The 21,454-nt window shown below is 38.3% G+C and overlaps 1 protein-coding gene across 1 annotated transcript in view; it reads left to right on the plus strand.

The window, feature by feature from the left end:
* Window positions 1–21,454, plus strand: part of LOC140228740 (rap guanine nucleotide exchange factor 2-like) — a 125,156-nt gene that overhangs the window by 94,365 nt on the left and 9,337 nt on the right. The window contains exons 13-31 of the mRNA XM_072309021.1: window positions 780–880; window positions 1,424–1,588; window positions 2,160–2,267; window positions 2,768–2,839; window positions 3,232–3,363; window positions 3,872–3,980; window positions 4,468–4,726; window positions 5,173–5,380; window positions 5,845–6,081; window positions 6,726–6,908; window positions 7,359–7,458; window positions 7,989–8,200; window positions 8,604–8,750; window positions 9,320–9,469; window positions 10,368–10,476; window positions 12,347–12,613; window positions 14,455–14,799; window positions 16,496–16,648; window positions 17,993–18,139. Of these exons, the coding sequence (XP_072165122.1) occupies window positions 780–880; window positions 1,424–1,588; window positions 2,160–2,267; window positions 2,768–2,839; window positions 3,232–3,363; window positions 3,872–3,980; window positions 4,468–4,726; window positions 5,173–5,380; window positions 5,845–6,081; window positions 6,726–6,908; window positions 7,359–7,458; window positions 7,989–8,200; window positions 8,604–8,750; window positions 9,320–9,469; window positions 10,368–10,476; window positions 12,347–12,613; window positions 14,455–14,799; window positions 16,496–16,648; window positions 17,993–18,139 (3,204 nt within the window). The remainder of the gene's footprint in view (window positions 1–779; window positions 881–1,423; window positions 1,589–2,159; window positions 2,268–2,767; window positions 2,840–3,231; window positions 3,364–3,871; window positions 3,981–4,467; window positions 4,727–5,172; window positions 5,381–5,844; window positions 6,082–6,725; window positions 6,909–7,358; window positions 7,459–7,988; window positions 8,201–8,603; window positions 8,751–9,319; window positions 9,470–10,367; window positions 10,477–12,346; window positions 12,614–14,454; window positions 14,800–16,495; window positions 16,649–17,992; window positions 18,140–21,454) is intronic.

Raw genomic sequence — 21,454 nt, forward strand, 5'->3', positions numbered from 1 at the left:
TTACCTTCTACTTCACACTGTGTTCCCCTCTACTTCACACCTGTTACCCTCTACTTCACACCATGTTGAACATTAAACTGAAATCTGTCTGGCATATGGGATGCTTGGTAGAGACAGTCTTCATATATGGCAAAAAAATGGATGATATCCTGGATATATTTAAAAGGAAAAGATGTTATTTATATATTCATTTGTGCTTTACTATATGAGAACAAAATACCGGAATATGTTTTTAGAAAGATGTCACGTGCATTATATTCAGGTAATGAGAAAGAAGACATTTTGTTTGTATGAAAGCCTGTGTTACAGCTCACCCTTTTATCAGAGACATATTTTATGTAAATGTTGTTACTTGCATGGAGCATTACATTTCGCTGTGACCAATCCCACTTTCCGAAGTGAAAAATGTGAATGCTGTGAAATTTTTGTCATACATGTACAAAGACATGTTACAATACATGTGTGCTTATTAGATATGAAATAAGGACACACCCAACAAAAGTTGAAGCAGTCGCCATGACAGCGTATCCTGGATATCAACAGATGTAAAGCTGTTAGTGATATGAGGCTATGTAAAAATAGACGTGTGAGTTCGACACACCTCATTTCATACTTTCATTTTCAGTTTTGGGCAATGAATGGATTTGGTCTCCTTTGTTCTTGTTCACTTGAGTATTACCTGTCTAAAGTTGAGGGATGGAGGGTTTTTCTTCTCTGTCTCATAAGTGACATTTTGAGATGAGACTAATTGGTGGAAATGTGGCTTTATCTATGTACAGGTGAAGAAAATATACGGCGAATCACTGAAGATGGCCAGCTAGTGATGGTGACTGAACACAGAGTTCTTGATGAGAGGCGCTTGGGTCATGTAGTAATAAAGGTGAGATGAGATAATACACCAGTCTACTTTAACTTGTATGACAAGTGCATTCTTTCTATTCCTTTCTACATGACAGACACTTGTTCAAAGAAAGGTCAAAGTTCACTTTGTATGCAATCAGAGAGATCAGAAGTATGTGTCATATCTATTTGCAGCATTATATGAATGAATATACCCCTGGGCCCCATTTCATAAAAGGTTGATACGATGACAACTCTTGCTGGAATGACAATTGTCATGGTAACGACAAGAATCCAGCTTCCTGATTGGCTGTTGCTATTAGAAGTTGTCATTCCAGCAAGAGCTGCCATCCTAACATCTTTTATTAAATAGGGCCCTGTAGTAGTGAAGATTTGAGAATTTTGGTATGATTCATAAGGTTAGTGTACAGTGTATGTTGTTACAGTTTAGTCTATACCAATACTTATTAATCTTGCACTTGCAAGTCAAAGATACACTGAAAGTTAGTAGAGCAAGTAACCTTCGATGTCACTCTCAAGATGCTTACTGTTTTTCTCTCTATGTGTTTGTCTCCCTCTACAGGCGACTGCTGAAAGACTAGTTGCCCATCTGATTGCCAATCATTCTCCAGTGGATCCTACCTATGTGGAGGATTTTCTTATGACATATCGTACCTACATGGACAGCCCTCATAATATCTGTAACTGTCTGCTTCACTGGTTCCATGATGTTGACATGAGGGACAAGGTAGATGACTCAAATATTGCACTCTAAAGCAGAAATGGAGGGGATATCAGACAGTTTTCTCTGAAGTAATTGTAGACGTCCATGTTGCTCATCGTACTTGAATAGTTTGGAACTATTTTGATATCCTAAGATCATCATATGATGGAGGATGTTATAAAAACATGTAATATTAGTAATACCAGTGTAGATTTCAGAAGTACTTCTCCTCTATAACATGATGCGCTTGCAGTATGTGGCAATAGATTTCCAGTTTCACAGTATACCATATTCACAGTGGTGATGATACAAGATGTAAAACTAAGATTTGAAGCTGTAGCTTACCTAATGCTGACCAAAATTCATGAGATGCCTTATGTAGAAAATTGTAGTAAATGTATAAATATTGACACAGAAATTACTTGGTTCCCATTCTTCACTGTCCTTGAGGCATTGTATCCATTTCCACATTCACATGACTGGTTACATTAGGAGTGAATGTCTGAATCATATACCAACCTGCCGTGCCATTGCCTACCCAATGAAACTCTACCCTTTTTTATGTAATCTACTCCCTGTGCTCTTAACTTTCCAGGTTACCAGGGTGGTTTTGCTGTGGGTCAACAACTACTACAACGACTTTGAGAGCAATCCAGACATGATTGAGTTCCTCGAAGATTTTGAGGACAACCTGGAGAAAGGGGTATGTTACCTTCTGTTAGAGTCAACGTTTTCAGAGAGTATCATGAATAGTAAAATGGGATGTGACAGGGCATTACTGTGTACAGTGGTATTAGTCAGAGAAAAGGAGTTTATTTAGTGAAAGAACACTAAGCTTAATTTGTCCACACATTGTTGCATTACTCTAGTCCTCACAAAAAGTGTTGTAAAAGTTGCAAGTTGTAGATGTAATGAAGGCCATGTGTTCAAGATAAATGGGGGCATAAGACTTAAACTTTATCCTGAATGCTGAGGTCTTCAAGTGTTCACTGTTGTTTAATAATTTCTACCACTGAATTTAGTGTATGTGAATGAGATGTTCATTATTATTTGTAAAACAAGCTTCCTATAAGCCTCATACAAGCCTTCAATAGATATTCAGGGTGGAGCTCATTTTAATACCTCCTGCTCCAGCAATTGAAATGATTGAACTGAAATTGAAATTGAAATTGATGAAGTGATACTGTGTTGGTCTTCTTCCAGAACATGAGTGGTCAGCTGAGATTGCTTCATATAGCAGGGGCAGCCAAGGCCAAGCCTAGGACAGTCGTCTTGGTGAGTTGACCATTGTATTCTCTCCTCTCCAGTGTTAAGATTTGAGATATTCTAAACAATGAACAGTTTCTATTAACTGTTGATGATATGGTGCATAACAGAAGGCGCTTTATATGTATTTATGTACTTGTGACTCAGTGCTCTGAAATGGGGCTTGCATGTATATGATTGCACGCATCTGTTTTTTGTTCATTCTCTTTACACCACACAAATTTAAAGGCTTGGGTGATATAACTAAAGCCTACATCACATTCTCTTTCATACAGATGAAGTGCATGATGTAATTTGTGTAAAAGTGAATGAAACGAAGAAAATACAAAACAAAGATTAAAGATGTTTCTGTTCATTGCTCTGAAATGATGTTACTTGGTTCCCCTCTGTTGGGTGTACAGGCGAGGTCTGACAGAGAATCATCATTAGGGTTCTGCATTGTAGGAGGCTGGGAAAAGAAGATGGGAATATTTATCTCCAAGGTAGACAAGGGATCCAAGGCTCAACAAGTTGGCTTACGAAAAGGAGATCAGGTAAGCTGACGTAGCGTGAATTGCTATTCATATCTTCAATATTTTTCAAACTATTGATCCTGTAGAATATATTTGAGAGTTATTTATCATCTTTTTGTTCTTTTTTTCTAATGGTTGTTACTGTAAAGCAAGATGTTTTTGCTGCATTAAGTTTTTGTGAATTGGAGCCAGTGACCTTTTCTGCAGCATGAAATTTTTGCAAATTGCCACTGACATTCAATGTATATGGTAATGATAATAATAATAATATCAATTTATATTGCGCTAAATCCACTCTGTAGCATGCTCAAAGCGCATACATACTATTATTACCCCGGTGTCTGGATACATTATTTCTCCCCAGCATTATTTCTTGCCAGCATTTGGTGTAGACAAGAAGTTTCCATTAATTTCACGAATCTTGGCTCTCACAAATTTGCAAAGTTAAAATGCACAGAACATTTATGGTTTTGCAGTATCTTTTGTGACCTTTGTCTGATGTTGTGAAATTTCTGCATTTCCTCCCCAGATTTTGGAAGTGAATGGACACAACTTTGAGCATGTGACCAATGAGAAAGCAGAGAAGATCTTAAAGGGAACAACACATCTCAGTATCATTGTCAAATACAACACTCTAGGTAAGATTGTATATTCTTATCAATGATTTTATAGCATTTCAGAATATTAACTGCCGTAGATTGTGGAACACAAAATGTTTAGTAGTGCATGGCTATTTCAAAAAGGAAAAGTTTTGTAGCAGAACATTTCTTGCCTACAAATAACATTTGTAAATGAGGCTTTGATTTTGCCTTTTGGAATATATGGAGAATGAAATTAAAAATATTAATGGATTTAAAAGTAGTGTACTATTATGCTATGGCAAGATCATGTTTGTTGGGAATGCAAAAGTATGCAACAGTCTGGAGACCTTTGATGAGATCCTGCCTCTTTCTTGTTCTACTTTTGTTGTTGTTGTCGCAGTTTTGTTCCAGTCATACCTTCAAAAGAACATTTACTAAACTTAACATATCAGAAGCATCCATTTTTAGAACCGTGTATTAGATTGTCATGGAACATGGAGCTTACAGTCACCACTTTTCTCCCTCACTGATATCTTCCCTGTAGCATTCCGTGACCTCTTGGCTTCCCAGGACAGTCGCCCTGGCGCCGGAGGCCGTCGCACTAGCCAGGAGATCGCTGTTCTTCAGTCTGACCCCCGGGCCAGGCTGACCGTCCCGGACGTGATGAACATGGCAGGTGGTTCGCCAGAGATCAAGGACAAGTCCAAGCTGGACAACAAGAAGAGCATGTTGGGAAAGAACAAGAACAAGCTGATGCGCAACCTGGCCAAGCTTAGCATACTGCCCAACAAGCCTAATGCTAAGTATGTACTTCAGTGATACCTGTAAAATCTATGAGTTAGACTGAATAAAACCTTTGTTTATGTCATTGTGTGTTTGCGTGTCCACAACAAAGTCATCATTGTCAAGATATTTTGATTCATATATCAATAACATGAAGCAAACCAGAATTTTCAAGGCTTGATTCTCAATATATTTCAGCAACATACTGTCTTCCTTACTCAACAGACAGTTCAGGCTTCCATTTTATGGATAGTGGTTTTATTGGAGGATGATTAGGACTGCACTAAACATTAAACAAAAGTTAGATAGTTTTGTGTTCAAGATTCATGTTATTTTGATTTTAATGGTCAAAGTGACGAAAAAGAGTGGTCTTGTGCAATTCATTGTGTATTTGTGTGTAAAGTGCTTCCATTATGCCATAATTTGTGCGATCTTCAAATCCTTATCTCATGACGTGATGTTTCAGGGATGACACGACAGGAATGATACGTCCCGGCAGAGCCAACAGTCTGGCGAGCAGTAATCCGTATCTTAGCAACAGCAACCCTGACCTGTCTACTCCATCACTCTTGATGTATGACACTCAAGGGGGCTTTGGCTACAATGACTTCCCTGAACATGTCCTGAAGATTTACAAGGCAGACCAGTCTTGCAAATACTTCCTAGTTCACAAGGTAAGTTGGAAAGAAATTAGCCTGGGGAAGGAAGGTTATATGACTGACTATATGGCTACGTGGTATGGATACTTGATATGAATACTTGGTATGGATACTTGGTATGGATACTTGGTATGGATACTTGGTATGGATACTTGGTATGGATACTTGGTATGGATATTTGGTATGGATACTTGGTAAAGATATGTGGTAGGGATACGTGGTTGGAATACTTGGTAGGGATACTTGGTATGGATGCTTAGCATGGATACTTAGCATGGATACTTTGTGTGTGGGTATTTGGTATGGATACTTACAAGGGATCGACTGAAGAGAAGATGTTTGTAAGACGCGTTGATTTGTAGCATGTATGCTGACAAACTCTGTGTGTTCTCAGAGTTCTGATGATTGATTTCAATATCAAAGACTGACTGAATTGAGGTTGATTTTGACATTTGCTCTTTGCTCCCGCCACACTACAGGAAACCACAGCCAATGAGGTAGTCATGCTGGCCATGCGAGAATTCAACGTATCGGAGCCAGCATGCACGGGGAAGTTCTCACTCTGTGAGGTGACCGTCGGCCAAGGGGGACTGGTCAAGCACAAACGCCTTCCGGACCACCAGTCCAACATCGCCCTCAAACTCAGCCTGAATGGAAGACTGTTTCTCAAAAACAACATGGCCTCGGAGACCTTGATGCCAGATGAAGTAGCTGTGGTAAGGACTGGAAAAAAGAACTACTTATTGATTATGTGTTTGTTGTTACTCATTGATTGTTGACTTAACGTCTATTGGGTTATCTTCTGTTTTATGTGTTTTCAGATTCTTAATTAGATTTTGTGTTGTGAAAAGGAAACAAGGCATTACTTCTAATATAGGATGCAAGCTCAAGGTAGATACTAGAGATGACCGAGTTCCCAAGAACATGATGTGAAACCACGGAGATATGGAAGCTGTTGATGAAATAGGAAGGGAATGTTAGATACACATTGAAGTGGAAAAGATCAGCCTACGCTCCCTCCAACTACCTCCTGTTAGCATCTAATTCTGGAAGCTTTTGTTTTGTAGAAGTCATTATGATGCATATAATATGATTACTACAAACTTAAGGAGATTGTAGTAATTAACAGCGCACACGCCATACTGTATCTGGGACACTGAACAAAAATCAAGCTTCACTACCACCAAATGATTGGAGGGAATCGCTGAGATCTGATGTTAGTGCATGAGTGCCATGTCTGTGACCCCTTTTCTCTACTCACATGGGTTTCTGGGAACCCAGTCATGAATTACATAAATTTGCATACATGCATATTCATAACAGTGATGCTGATAATGTTCAATGTTGGATTCCATCCTAGGAACTCTGGAAGGAGAGTCAAGTGAGTTTCCTTCAGCTGGACAGTGTAGAGGTAGCCATTCAGTTCTCTCTGAGGGACTATGCCATCTTTCAAGCCATTGAACCCACAGACTACATCGAAGACTTGTTCAACCTCAAGCCACAGGGCAAGAAGGAAGTGGATAGACTCAAGGCATATGAAGAGGTAGCTTACCCTTTCAGGAGCTATCGTTACTAACTGTACTACAAAGTTACTTATCTGATGTTTCGTAATACGTCACATAGCTGTCTAGGATGGAGAAAGGATGCGAAGTTTAGAATTGTTGAGATCTATTGTTGGTATGGTTTTCTGCTCAACTTTGGCATCTTAATATTTGCTCTGACATGGGGACTTTTTGTTGGTGACAAAAACCTTATTTGCCGTGTTCTTGTCCATTAGAGAAGATACCCTTATCTTAGTCTGATACTGGACCGACATATGCATTCCAGTTTATTCAGAAGCATGTGACAGTTTTATATTCTGTACAGTTGAATGGCTACACGCACTTATGTTATAACATTGTTGTGTTGGTGTCAGATGAGTGTGTGTATTAGAATGTCCAAGGAAGAACTACTTGATCATAATGTTATGGCGTTGGTCATTTGTCTCTTTCAGCTGGTGAATCTGGAGATGTTCTGGGTGGTCAGTGAAGTGGTCAATGAGACCAGTATCATCAAGAGGGCCAAGATTCTCAAGCAGTTCATCAAAATAGCCAGTAAGTGGCTTAAGGCAGAAGGTCACAGTGACCCTTGAGATCTCATTTGATGTTCACTGCTATCACTAGCATTCTAAGCTATTCTTGATGATTTTTACATTAGTTACAAAAGTTTTGTACACATGGAAACATGTACATTGTAAGACTCAGTGAGTGTCTGTAATTTTGGTCTACAGTTATGTAATGATGGTATTTTCTGTCTCTCAGGTGAAAAAAAACAACAACAACAACCCTCCATTGCAGACTGGACATCTTTTGTAGAGCTTCATATAAAATCGTAATTTCTACTCACTGTGTGAATTGTGATCTTAAAGTGAAGCCTAAGTAGCACATTGAACTTGGTTCAGTTTTGATTACTAAAGGAGGCAGGTCATGTAGAATTTTCAAAGTATCCTTCTAGAAGGAACTCCATACATATACATGAATGTAAGGATCTACTCAAACTGAGCGACTAGCAGTCATTCCGAGACAGTCATTCTGAGATTAGTAGTCATTCTAATACTGTGAAACAAATTATTGCAATTTTTCAGAACACTTCAAGGACTGTCACAACTTCAACTCCCTGTTTGCGGTCATCAGCGGTCTCGGCCACGGCTCGGTGTCCCGATTACGTATGACATGGGACAAGGTGCCCAGCAAGTACATCAAGATGTTTGAAGACCTTCAGGCTCTCCTGGACCCCTCCAGGAACATGTCCAAGTACCGCAACCTCATCAATGCAGAGAATGTCCAACCCCCTCTGGTGAGTTCTCTCCTTCGCATCCCTAGATGGGACAGACAGCATTATAGCATGAAGTTTCATTCTTGGGGAGTTTCTAAGACAATTGGTATGAAGTGTGAGTGAGAGAGGTTAATGTGTGTGGGCAGTTGACTGTGGAAACAGCATATATAAATATATTGACTTGGGATTTTTTTTTTTTTAATTGTGGAAGAAACATAATCTCTTGTGGGTCCCATCAGGCTTCGACATCATCTTTGAAGAGTTCTTCATACCAGCCATTGTTGATATTTTGGTGAATGCACTTTAAAGCTAAAACCACAAAACAAAGTAGAATGTCACTGAAAAAGACAAAGTCAAAGAAAACCGGCAAGTTTCGGAACCACAGAAGGTAATTTTTGTTTGTTTATTGTTATTTGCTGTACAGATGCCATTTTTCCCTATTGTGAAGAAAGACCTGACATTCATCCACCTTGGCAACGACTCGTACGTCGAGGGCCTTATCAACTTTGAGAAGCTGAGGATGATTGCAAGGGAAGTGCGCTACTTCAACAGCATGGGCAATGCACAATACGTAAGTAAAGAGATGGTGATTATTGTCTAGTGTGAGAAGATGCTTTAAAAATGGCCAGACACATGTATTACTATGATGATGTCATTATGGAATAAAATTAATGACAGATGAAATGTATCAGATGTTTTGAATTGCCATTTTGCGCCTGGAAGAGCAGCGTGTGGCAAGCTTCTGAGAGGGTTAATCGTTACAGTGTATAGTCACATCATGGGTCTACTTTATTTTTAAATCATGTGGCAGAGAATGAGCAGGATAGGGCCAGAAGCTTTGAGCTCCCAAATATAGAAGAGTTAACAGACTGCTTATTACTATACATGTAGATTGACATTGAGTCAAAAAGTTCCAAAGCATAAATCAGCTCTTTGTTAAAATTATTGAATTGATATACACCTCAAAGTGTAAAGACACACCTGTTGATTAGCATGTACCGTAGTCATGGGTCTTTGAGACTTGTAGACAGAGTTGTTGATATCAGTACCTGTTTTGATGATTATAAACTAATTCTGAACCATTGCCTACTCCCCAATTTGAGTGTTTTCACACTTGTTTGTCTCCCTCATGTGATGCAGGATCCCAAACATCTCCTGACACCAGTGCAGACGCAGAGCTCCACTTATCCACTCAGCAACATCGTCTCAGGTACCGCCACGTTACCACGGAAACGGAACCAGAACCGACGTAACTCCGGCCTGCTGAACCCCAAGAAGATGTGGGAAGAGGTGTGGTAGAATTGATGTGACTTCCTTTTGCTCTCTCCTTTACAGATTGCTTTGTTCTACATGAAATTGCTTTGATATGGGACTGATTCAGTGTTACAGATGTTGACTAACAGAAGATGTTGCATACAACTGTAGTTCGGGTGGAGATAAATCCCGTCCTTGTGGAGACTGTGACATTCTGAAGAGGAGCAAGCCAGATGAATTGCCTGAAAATGTGAAATCCTAATTTGAAGAAGTTTGCTTGCTAAATAATGGGGATGTGATGCTGGGTATGCCATAGATTTCGTTAAATGGGACTTGTAGGCTATTTCATGAGTCATTGAATTGACAATTGAGAACCACATTGATAGAATAAGGAAGATGTTTTAAGTACTCATGTTTTTAAAGAGAAAAAATTACTGTTCTCTCACCTTGGCCTTGATGTACAACATGTATACCACATTTGTGTTATGGGATGCAGCGTTTTTTGTAAGCTGTTCATTTCGCGAATATTGAAAGACTTGCGACATACACAAAAATTTGTGAATCTGTGAGATACACTGCATGTATAGTTTTGATTATTTTGGAATCCTATTCTGCTTGATCTTGATTTCAATGAAATGAGATAACCAGTGATTTGCTACTGATGTGTAGATGAGTGTTCTTGATTCACTTAATGTGGAAGGTGGAAAGAAAATCATTTTATTCTGAGCCATATCTGTAAGCTAGAGTGTTATTTCACACAAATAAAATATTTTATCATGATCAGCGGATATGTGTGAAAGCAGACTGCCACATCCTGCAGCAGAAATCAGTTGTACAGCATTTGTTTGGGCCATGTTGCAAGATAGGTGCGGGGAGTTTGACCCTGTCGTAATCTCTAACAATGTTGACCTTTGACCTCCAACCTTTCTCCCAGGCTCAAATGACTCGACGAGTGAAGCTCTATATGGCCAATCTGACTGTCGTACAAGACGAAGACCAGCTGAGAGAGCTGTCCCTCAAGTGTGAGCCAATCGCAAGCGCAGGTAGGCCCTATATGTCTTCTGATTGGTCCGCTGTCTCACAGACTTCTCTAACTTTGCCGTATCCACTGAAATTTTGTAATAATGATGTAATAATGATGACACTTTGATACTTGCTGTACTGTCAAAATGTACCGTACGTATGACATGTACTTGAATTTCCTCATTTGTGTATCCAATATGAAAATGTTCAGCTCATCAATATTTGTAGAAAGTATCACAAAAAAATGATGCTGCTACATATTATTTACGACTAGTTCTTGATAATTTGTGCAATAACTCTTTCATACATGTTTGTAACAAAGTCGTTTTTATTCACCCATTAAAATGTACTTGTATAATGTGTGTGCTGTCATTTTGAGAAGGAAGAACAAAGTGGTTCTGTTTTCAATGTATGTGGTAGTGTCGCCATGACAACAGTGGGGTCATAGCCAAGTATGATCTATTGTGTGTAGCATGACAAATTATAGCCCTCTTTGGTTTATCAAATAATCGAAGAAGTATTATTCTGACATTTAACACATTAACTTCATTTACATACAAGCAACCTAATATTATTAAAGCATATGAGCAGTTGATCACATCACAAACTACTGATTTCATCTGTGAAATATTAATTTGATTTGTTTCACTCCAAACAATTGCTGTCCTTCATGTGAAATAATGATTAACAATGTTCCCCCCATCATTTAATGTTGCCATTTCTCATAATGAAATGTCCAATGAGTGAATATTCCATGATTCTACAGAAGTTCTGGCCTTGATTCTATTCTCTCATGATTTTGATTCATTTGTGTAAATCTATCTTGCTAAATGTCCTGTAAAGTTTGTCTTGAAGTTTGGGTTGATTTGATTTGATTTGATTTGCTGTGCTACCCTATCCTCTTATGTTGCCCAGACAGAGCCATTCTCTTGAAAATTTCTCCTTGCGTTGAACTTATTCTTTGCATGCTGAGTGAAGGTGCATTGTGGACAATCGTTTGCGCAAATCAATTCTCTATAAAAGGAAGAATTGAAAATGATGCATCATTTTCTTGTGTAATTGACATGTCTTGTGCTTCCTAGTATCACTTTCATTGCCATCATCCACGTAATTTGTGATTCCCTTTGCATGACATCTCTGCGGAAGAACAACCTATTTCTTACCAAATACCTTCGACATGCCACAATCTTTCTTGCAGATATTTTGTCTCCAAATTCTAGTGCAGAGGTCATGCCCATTAGTGCAGCTATCACGACACTGACTGTTTTGCGATAAAAAACAGCTGCCAGTGCTAAATGATACAGATTCGAATAATAAATTCATTTGCCATTTTAAAACCCTTTATGAGCATAGTAAATATCCAAATCATTTTTGTCTTCATGTTTTGCCATCTTGCAGACTTTCATATAAAGACTTAAAAAGTCTTCCTGTCTTACAAGATTAGATGTTCTAGTAGCTACAATGTAGAGTTCATAATTTCAAATATGTCCCAACATCTTGCCTTGTGCAGTTGCATTATGCCTCACATGTGCTCGCAATTTGTGAAGCAGCCACTGACTAACTAAGCGCGTATGAAATGCAGCTTGTATGCACCTATTGTTTCAGTTTCTCTACTAATGTGCCTTTCACCAATGGTATTTGATTGAAAGAATTGACCAGAGCAAATAGGTGGAAAGAATATTGGTAAAATTGGAAGAAATGCACAAATCAAATCAAATTCAACTCCAGATGCACCATAAGCAGTTTATTTCATTTATTCTACAGTGTTCCCTTTAAATTTATTTTGTCCTGTGTCCCTTTAAAATGAGCCAACTAAGGTTGAATCCTGAGAGAATGACTGACACCCAGACTCTCTTCCCCTCCTTTCACCTCCCACTACTCTTCTCTCAGGTGGTAGCGGAAATAGCGGGAGCTACTCCACCCTCCCGAGACGCAACCACCACAACTCCAACACCAATGTGTCCCCAAACTCGCTGGACCCCAGTGACCCCTCCTCCTCCTCCTCCTCCTCCTCCCATGTACCCCAGTCCTCCTCCTCCTCCTCCTCTTCTCATCCCGGCCGCGCCCTTCACCCCTCCTCCCCTACACACTCAAAGATTGATCGTGAGGAGAGGCGTAGGCAGATAATCTATAAGGATGCGCCCAAGACCTCCTTTGGTTAGTATGCATGACTTCTTTTGATGTGTGACCACTGCAAAGTTGGGGGTAAAAAATGGAAAAATGGGACACACAAGTAATCCTCTTTCCCCCTTTCATACCAAAAACATTTTAACATCTCTCAAGGGTCTACCTTATGGTCTGCTATCTCTGAAAGCTGAATTTATTTCAATTGGGAAATTAGTGCACTCAGTGCAAAACAGTTATTATTTGAAATAGAACATTTATAAGAAAAGAATAAAATGCCAATAATTTGTGTCACATGTCATATAAGGAGACCAAATTTTGAAGCTGCTTAACTGAAATCCAGCTGCACTGTAATGGGATGATGGTATTATGTCTTTCAGGCCCATTGTCATGTGAACCTCATCTTGTGGTAATTTACTGTCCAGATGGAACAAGGATTTCAATCAATTGAGACTAGATCAAAGCGATAACTTCCTTCCAAGATTTGGACACAATCCATCTGCCAATTTTCAGACAGTCGTGTGATAAAAAAAAAAAGATCAGTTTGAAAGGATATGTTATTAACCAAATACACTCGTGTAATCTTACGAGATGTTAATGACAAAATAATGAAAGTACTTATCAGAAATTTAATCAGCATTGACCATATCTTCTTTCTAATAACCGCTATCTTGTAACAATTCACCATTCACTCTAGTCTTCCTGTAAACTAATGCCTCACTTCTGGACACTCAAAACTTTTTTGGCGGTGGTTCATATTAAAATAATCCTGCGCAAGTAGAAATTAATTTTCCTCCTTGTGTTAATGTTCTGAAGTGCTCGTAAACCGTGAGGTTCAGATGGCAATTGACCTAACTGAGATTCCAAATCAAATAATGCCCTGCATGATCTATTTTTATTTCTGTCCATACACCGGTATCATTCTTTGCAATCCATTATGTTTTTGTTTATGTTTGTTTGCCTTATTCATTTCAGTCAAATGTTAATGCATCTTTCAGTTTTGGCTGCAAAGTTTCATGAATGATCTATGATTTAGATTATGTTCACCTGCCTGATTTTAGATATATGTATGTATCATTTGCACTCTATCATTCAGTTTGTATTTATTCATTGTTCTTTTTTTTTTTCTTTTTTTTTTCGTGCACCGGAATATATGAATGAAGGTACAGCAAGCAAAACTTAAGGGTTTAATTTGGTTTATAATGCATAGGACCCCTAGACATGAAGTTTTGTTCTGTCCACAGTTGTACGCATTATAATTTTGCAGTATGTGGGAAATGCTAAAGGGATGTGTGAATGTGTGTGTTTGTAGATAGGGAAAGCTCACAGTGTATTTGAATGGCCAGTAATGTGGCATGTTTGCATAATGTTAATGCTGAAATATGCTTCCCACAACAAGATTTAAGATAAGCACACTAAGTTTGCCCATTGAGGACAAGCTGATTTCGCTTCAACACACGTTTCCCATAGACACCTGCCAGAGTATACTTGGGACTAGTCTTCAACGGGTTAAAGTCTTCTGTTCATGTTTCTAAACAGAGAATGATAGGATATATAAGTTGAGAAGAAGAGAGAAGTTTGAATTGCGTTTTGCCTGCTGTCTGCTTAACATGTCCTCTTACAGCTTAATTCAAACACACTGTGATTCATTTATTGTGTGGAATGTTTTCTGGGAAAGTGGTAAGAAGTCAATACCCAGAGCTTGCTTGATTCTCTGTCACTCGCAACAGAAATCTTTCAACGACTATTTCCTTCCAAAAAGGACAAGACATGATACTAACCTCCAAACTGCTCTGAAATCATATGAAATTCTTACCCATCCCCTTCAAATTTACCTCTTCAAAAACTACGTTTTGGAACACGTAAAAAATCAGGTGCCACCTCGCCCAAAAACCTGAAGAAAATCCTCTCCTTGTCAGAAGAAGGCGACAGACACATAAAAATGCGTATGGACCGCAAGAGTGATGACACGGCCTCCATCGGCTCCTCCAAAGCCTCCAGTGTGGGCTCACCCCCAACATCACCGGGACCCAAGTCTCAGAAACGCTTCCGCAAGCTTGGTGTGGCCACCAAAATGAACAACATGTCGACGGGATCCCTGGAACCCAGGCAACGGCGCCCTCTCAGTCCACAGCGTAGTGACAGTGGATATGGTGGCAGTGAGGCGGGGTCGCAGAGCGGTCGGATAGAACACGATCCAAGACGCAGACATACCGTCGGTGAATATCTTTAGTTCGTAGTACAGCGAAAGATGTCCTCCCTTAAGACTTGGCCTAACCTGAGGAGGAATATTTACCCTAACACCACTGGCAGACATTAAAATGACAAATTCTCTGTGAATCCAAGTTTTCAAGACTTCCTCCAATATTTCTCGCCAGTGAATCTAACAAGATAGATTGCTAGCTATCGCTAAGCTATCGCTAATTCACTCTCCCCCTAAAAATGCATGAAGTACATTGTACTTCAAATCACTCAGCACTGTGCACTACGTAATAGAGAATGATGCCTTAGACTTGCACAATCAATGTTTTAGCACTAGAAATCCAAAGTCTTGAAATGATACAAAGTAATTTGACATAATGTGTACTCCCCATTCCCTGCTATCATCATAAGAAAAAACAACAACAACAACAATGCTATCAGCAGCAACATTAAAGAAAATGAAGCGTGCAAAATCAATGTCTTTAATTCTTAGCATCTGAGAATGATTGCATCAGTGAGTGATTGTGTGTCACTGTCATGGATCAAATTTGTATCTGTCATACATCATGTAAAAACATCCTTTGGATTCTGGTCAATGTAATGCATGCCAATTTCTCTCACTAGATAAAGTATTATTTGGTATATTTTGGAAAGTCATGCATGTTATAGAAACAGATCCTTCCTGGTGATTTGGGTATTTATAGTATCAAACTACTGGCATTCTTTTACACTTCTTTGTTTTATGTGAACTTTATAACCAACATACCAGTGGTGCCTGTGGATCTGAGTATATCACACATTCTTTGTTTAGAGACATTAACCAACAAAAAAAAAAGAAAGAAAGATAAAAATATGTTCATAATGTCACCTTGACACTTTTAATTCACTGATATTATATCTTTTACACAAAGCCTCTATTGGACTATTTTTTTTTCTGTACTAGAAGCATCAGAGTGCTAAACTCTTTCTTTTACTCTCTCAAAACTTCTATATCTTTGCGACTGATATATCTTTTTCTTTCATTAACACCTTCGGTCACAAAATCTAAGCAAGTAAATACTCTTAAAGTTGAAGTACATCAGTTTGTATATTGTCTCTGTTTGCAGTTTTGAAGAGCATGGTAAGATAATTTACATTTTAGATAAAGCAAATTGATTGCTCTGTAGTGTTACATTTTGTGTAGAAATGCTCTTAGCTTTTCAGATCTGACATGATCAAAGTGTACTCACAGCATTAAGGTCATCAAGTTCGGTGCATTCCTAACATAAAACTCTCTCTCCATTTACCTCAAAATGGATGTTTTCTCTTGTATGCTTCAAGTCACATTCTTCCCCTATTACACTGGTGGCACCAAAGCCTCAAACGTACAACCATTGGCCTTTTGAAGTATATGTCACAAATCTTTGACCATAAATATACCACTGACTTTGCTTCCGAGGGGACCGCCTCACATACATGAACCAGGAGTTTGTAGCCTTATATGACATGCAGCTTTGCAAGTTTGTAATGCCAATGAAAGCTACAATGGAAGGACATTAGCATAGCAAGTAGACCTGCAGTAGTCAGCATAATAGAAAATATTTGTCAAAAGTTGTTCATTCTTGTACAGCATGTACTACTCTTCAACTTAGATTAAAGGCCCACCTCAAACAACATGCATTAATGTTCCATGCTGTGTATAAACTTCAATCCATCCCTGACCACTCCCATTAGCCTCGGGTCCTCCGCCCTCTGCCTTCATTAGTGGGGGAATCGGTGCCTACGACAGCTCGGACTCAGGGGGCGGGCTTTCCTACGACACCCAGAGCAACTCCTCCTTTGGCTCCTCATCTCCACCGACGAGGGATAACCGCTTCGCTCGAGATGGTAAGCTTTTAAGCCAAGACTGATCCTGAGTTTGGTACATTTCAGACTAGTGTGTGAGCAAATCTGGAGTCTTGGGCTAGAGGGGGATAAAGGGCAAAGATTAAAGAGGCAAATATGGTATTTGGGGGACATTGTTGGGGCATTTTTAATAGTGAGGTCAGAGATGTGCACACGGGGACTTTCTGGCATATACACCCACTTGAGTTTTCACTTAGACTTTGCTGTGATTTGCACATTTTATTATTTCATATCACTTGTGTTTTATACCAGATGTATAGCAAAACTAAAATGGCATATTATGCACTCAGTGATATTGGTAGAATTTGATTTTTGTGCTATCCGCCATTCTCATATTGGTCAATGATCCATGAAATTTTGTTTTAAGTTGGAAACCATTGTATGCTTTCTGTAAAAGAAATGTGCAGGATACAAGTCAATGTTTGAACAAAACACAACTTGGACTTGATTGTAATATTTGAAGGCGTGGAGAATTCAATGGCACCCTGCAAATTAGTTTTGAGACCATATAATGAATATCATTTGTCCATTAAATGCTTAACACCTCCATATGTTTAGATTTTGGTATTAGTTTTACTGCATCTTACGTTTGATAATGCAACAGTTTTGAATTTCTTTTAATCCTTATCCCCCAGCATTTTCTTTGCCTTGCATACCCAGCCTTTGCATGTGAAAACAATATTGAACTCAAAGACTATTACACAGTTAACTATAAATCAAGATATTTATGATTTTGGAGGCAAAGATTTGGATCACTGAATTGCACTCATTCCACGTTTGATTTTCACCTATATGTCCATATTGTACTCTAGGGAACCATATTAATTTGTACAAGAATTTTAATTCAGTATCATCTCATGCATGTTATGATAATCTGCATCTTTAAGTTTTGTTTGATTTACACAATTGACCATCCTCATTTATCAAAGATTAATGCATATATTGTTTGGTCACGAGGTAGCTTTGTTATAGATGCAATCGATCAGTCCAGACTTCATGACATACAAAGCGATCTCTTTATCACTTTAATCCACCATGCAACAAGTACAATTAGATCAAGAAGTCGCAATGTCAAGACGTTTTAACAGTTAAAGAAGAAATTTATGGTGTGAAATAAGCTGTGCTGATGCGTCATGCAATTTGAGGGTAACCAAAAAGAAGGAAAGTTACTCCAATATGAGCAAAATTTTGCATTTCAAATAATAAGAGATGTGTGTGTCTCTTTTAATTTGTTCTGAGTACCTAGCGATGTATGAAGGATGGGTCTGAACTCCAGCTAGACCCAAATACAATCTCTTGTGACGTATTTCCCCCCATCATGCACAGCAGGGGCGCACTCAATTGGTGCACAGGCCCCCTTCTACGGTCACCTGGGACCATCTCGACCGCATCCGCGGGTGTCCCCTAGCCACAACCGATCCCACCCCCCTCCTGACTATCATTCGGTCAGAAAGAGTATTTCACCTAATAAAGGTACTGATGTTCACAGACACAACACCAAATACTTCCTCTCCACCTAACCTACTTTAATCTAAGAAAGATGTGTTCACACTGGTGAGGGCCAATGGTCATGATGCAGTGAATGCATTCCTAATTTTTCCCCTAAGGTTTCTAATGGCAAAATCATGCTGAGAAATTCTTTGTATCTTTCCTCTTCTCCCAATGACTTAGATGTTCATAATATTTGCTTTGCACTCTCATAAAAAGATAATAACTTAGTCCTTATTTTCTATGCTCATTTGCAAATCAGTAAGCTTTGGAGCTCTTTTAATGATTTAGAAGAATTTTGTAAATTTTGTTAGGGTGTGTCAAACCAATAACCTGTTAAGTTTCCAATAAATCCTTTTATTCAAATAAATATATGGTTTGTGGAGCTATAGGACCTGTTTGTTCATGCAGGTGATTCTGCAATATTTAGCACCTGAGGGTCATACTTTACAATTCAAGACCTTTAGGTGGCATCTTACCATTTCCCTCCCGTTTGAATACACCTTTCATGTTAGTATGTTTTTCAATGAATTACGGATGCACATTCACAGCCACATTTACACATGTTTTGACCAATGCTTTGTTCTGTATTAATAGTGAATCACTGGTGTAGATGTGTAGTTCTTACTGTGTATCCACATAGCACTATACTACAAACTAACTCAACATCCTAACATAAACAGCTTGTCGTTGGCTTTAACACAAGTTGAAGTAGCATCCATGATACAGCTGGAAAGAAATAGAGGTGAAGGGATTGGTTATCCTCTAAAAGAGGGGAAAAAATAGAAATGTTGAAAGCAGAAAACATGAAGCAGCAACTTGTCATAGGTACTGGACATCATCCTGTATCATAATATTCCAAGCAATGCTGTAAGTAATGCAATATTCCAGGCAGTGCATACACAGACACATACACACTTCTTTAATACACCATTCATTTGGTGCTCACAATGGGGAACATGGCACAGTGGGCAAGAGAACAGTAGGACAGTCTATACATGTATTAGGTATTTAATACCCATCCCCACTAATAAAGAAGATAAATGTTTTTGAAACAAAAAATGATTCTTTGTCAAGAAGAATGACATGATTATACTGGGATGAAACAGCTCTCATCTTACAACCAGTTTGATGTCTGCATCTAGATTTACTTCCTAGATATTCTAAAGACTGTATTAAACAGTGGTGCCAAATTTATAGTGTAAGGAGGAACTTCATGATATTGAGAAGAACAAAGTGACTCAATTTTATTAATTAAAGAAGAATTCAGGACCAGTTGAAAGTTAGTCTGAAAAGAAAAAGTAAAGTTTTAGAAGCACAACAATGAAAACGTCATCAAAATTAGAAAAAAATGTTTAAGGAATTGTGAAGCTTTCACCTCAGTTTTCCATTGAGTTTGTCAAGAAGAATTGTTGACAATTTTCTGCTATAAGAATATAGAAAATAATACTATTCCTGGCTGAATGACTTCAAAATAATGATCAATCACAGATGTTTTAGGTGTTTGAATGAAAAAAACAAAAAAAAACCCCTGAAATTTCAAGATTTAGTGTGCAAACTATATTGCAAGTTGTGAGGGAATGACATCAATTTTACTCATTTGCATACAATATTCATATTAACTGTTTATGAAGTGTTCTGTAAAAATCAGCAAAACAGCACAAGTTTATAACTTCCTTTAATAATTTTTTATCCAAGTGTGATTAAATTTTCACCTCTGTGCTCATAAATTTTTACTCTTTCTTATCAGACTAACTTTTCACAGGTCCAGAATTATCGTTGCCCTCTGAAGAGTTGTGCTATATACTCCAGCCAGTTAAAGGCATAATTTACCATTTACAGATGAAACAAAAACCCAGCATTAGTGCTTTAAAATAGTTCTAAAATGTGAGTCAGGGATAGAAACAACCACTGTAAAAATTTGAATCCGTATAATCGATGTTAAGTGTTGTTAAATACACAAAATGTGAACAATAGTTGTAATGAGAATGTTTCCAGACTAAACCGTCTACAGTTACGGTTTATTGCGAAAATTCTATATGGCAGGATGTTTTATGACACAATAGACCTACACATATGCATCAAATGTGATATCTTGAACATTTTTGAAATCACTGCTCCCAAAGGTAAACAGGACCTTTAATGTCATAGTGTATCTTAGTTCCCAAAGTTTCAAAGCTGACCTATGTACAGTCACCAATGTGTTCATGTTGTTGCATAGGACATATACAGTCATCGTAGTTCTCACCACATTAACTCCTATCTTACCTTGTACCTAGTTCACATACTAATATGTCACTGACCTTACTGAATATACTAATCAAACATATGTCCAGATATTGTGTTTGAGGGAAGGAGGGACATTTTGATAATATATGGTAACCCTTGTTAAGATCATATCAAGCATAATAATGTGCACAAAGCTAGCCACCCCGTGGTTCATCTGGTTACAGGTTACCACCAAAGAAGTAAAATCTCAGCCAAGTTTGTGCATAAGATGGTTATGGTTTGAAGGGAAGGGGGTTTCTTTTCATCAAACTGTATAATATATGATATATGCAGATGAATATAAGTGCAGATATATTCATCTCACATCATTAGAAAAGGCATCAGTCAGTAGTGAAAATGCTGCTGCAGTCACAAGAGGGCGCTATACATCATCACTTGGTCATATCTACACCAGACTTCTCAGCACTCAAGGCTTGCTTGGTGTAGGTGCCTCTGTCCACTTACGTTTCCTTTAAAGGGAAAACATTACAAAGGGACAAACATTGAAACTAAACTTGACCTAAAAACAATGCATATGACAGACATTTGCTTACCTTATATCTAAACATGCTGTAGTGGTGCATTATTATTCAGTACTAAATATTCGAAGTTCTACTTCAGTGCTTTCCTAGTTATAATTATGTGTTATCTACTAAGTTCTTCATTGCATGATACTGCAATTCCCTTTAAAACCAATCATGTTCCGACTGAGTAAATCTCGGTATGAAAGCAGCTGGCAGAATGCCCTCGGCTAATGCAGTAAAATGCTTGCAATAAATGAGAAGGGAAAAATGCATGCAATAACATTGGGAGCTTCTTCAGTGCTTCAGTGCATATATTAGTTAGTCAAATTGGTTGCATGTTATTCATACTGACTGCATGTATCCATTAGGAGTAAGTGTACCAAGTACATATAATGTTTCCATTGCTTCAAATATCTTGAATGGATTCCTCATCTATATCATGCTTCCCCTTGCTTCTTCCTCATGTTCTGCATGTTCAACTTTTTTGCCTCCAAGGTATTCAGCTCTG

The sequence above is a fragment of the Diadema setosum genome, chromosome 5 (genome assembly GCF_964275005.1).
Source record: "Diadema setosum chromosome 5, eeDiaSeto1, whole genome shotgun sequence".
In the NCBI taxonomy this organism is placed as follows: Eukaryota; Metazoa; Echinodermata; class Echinoidea; order Diadematoida; family Diadematidae; genus Diadema; species Diadema setosum.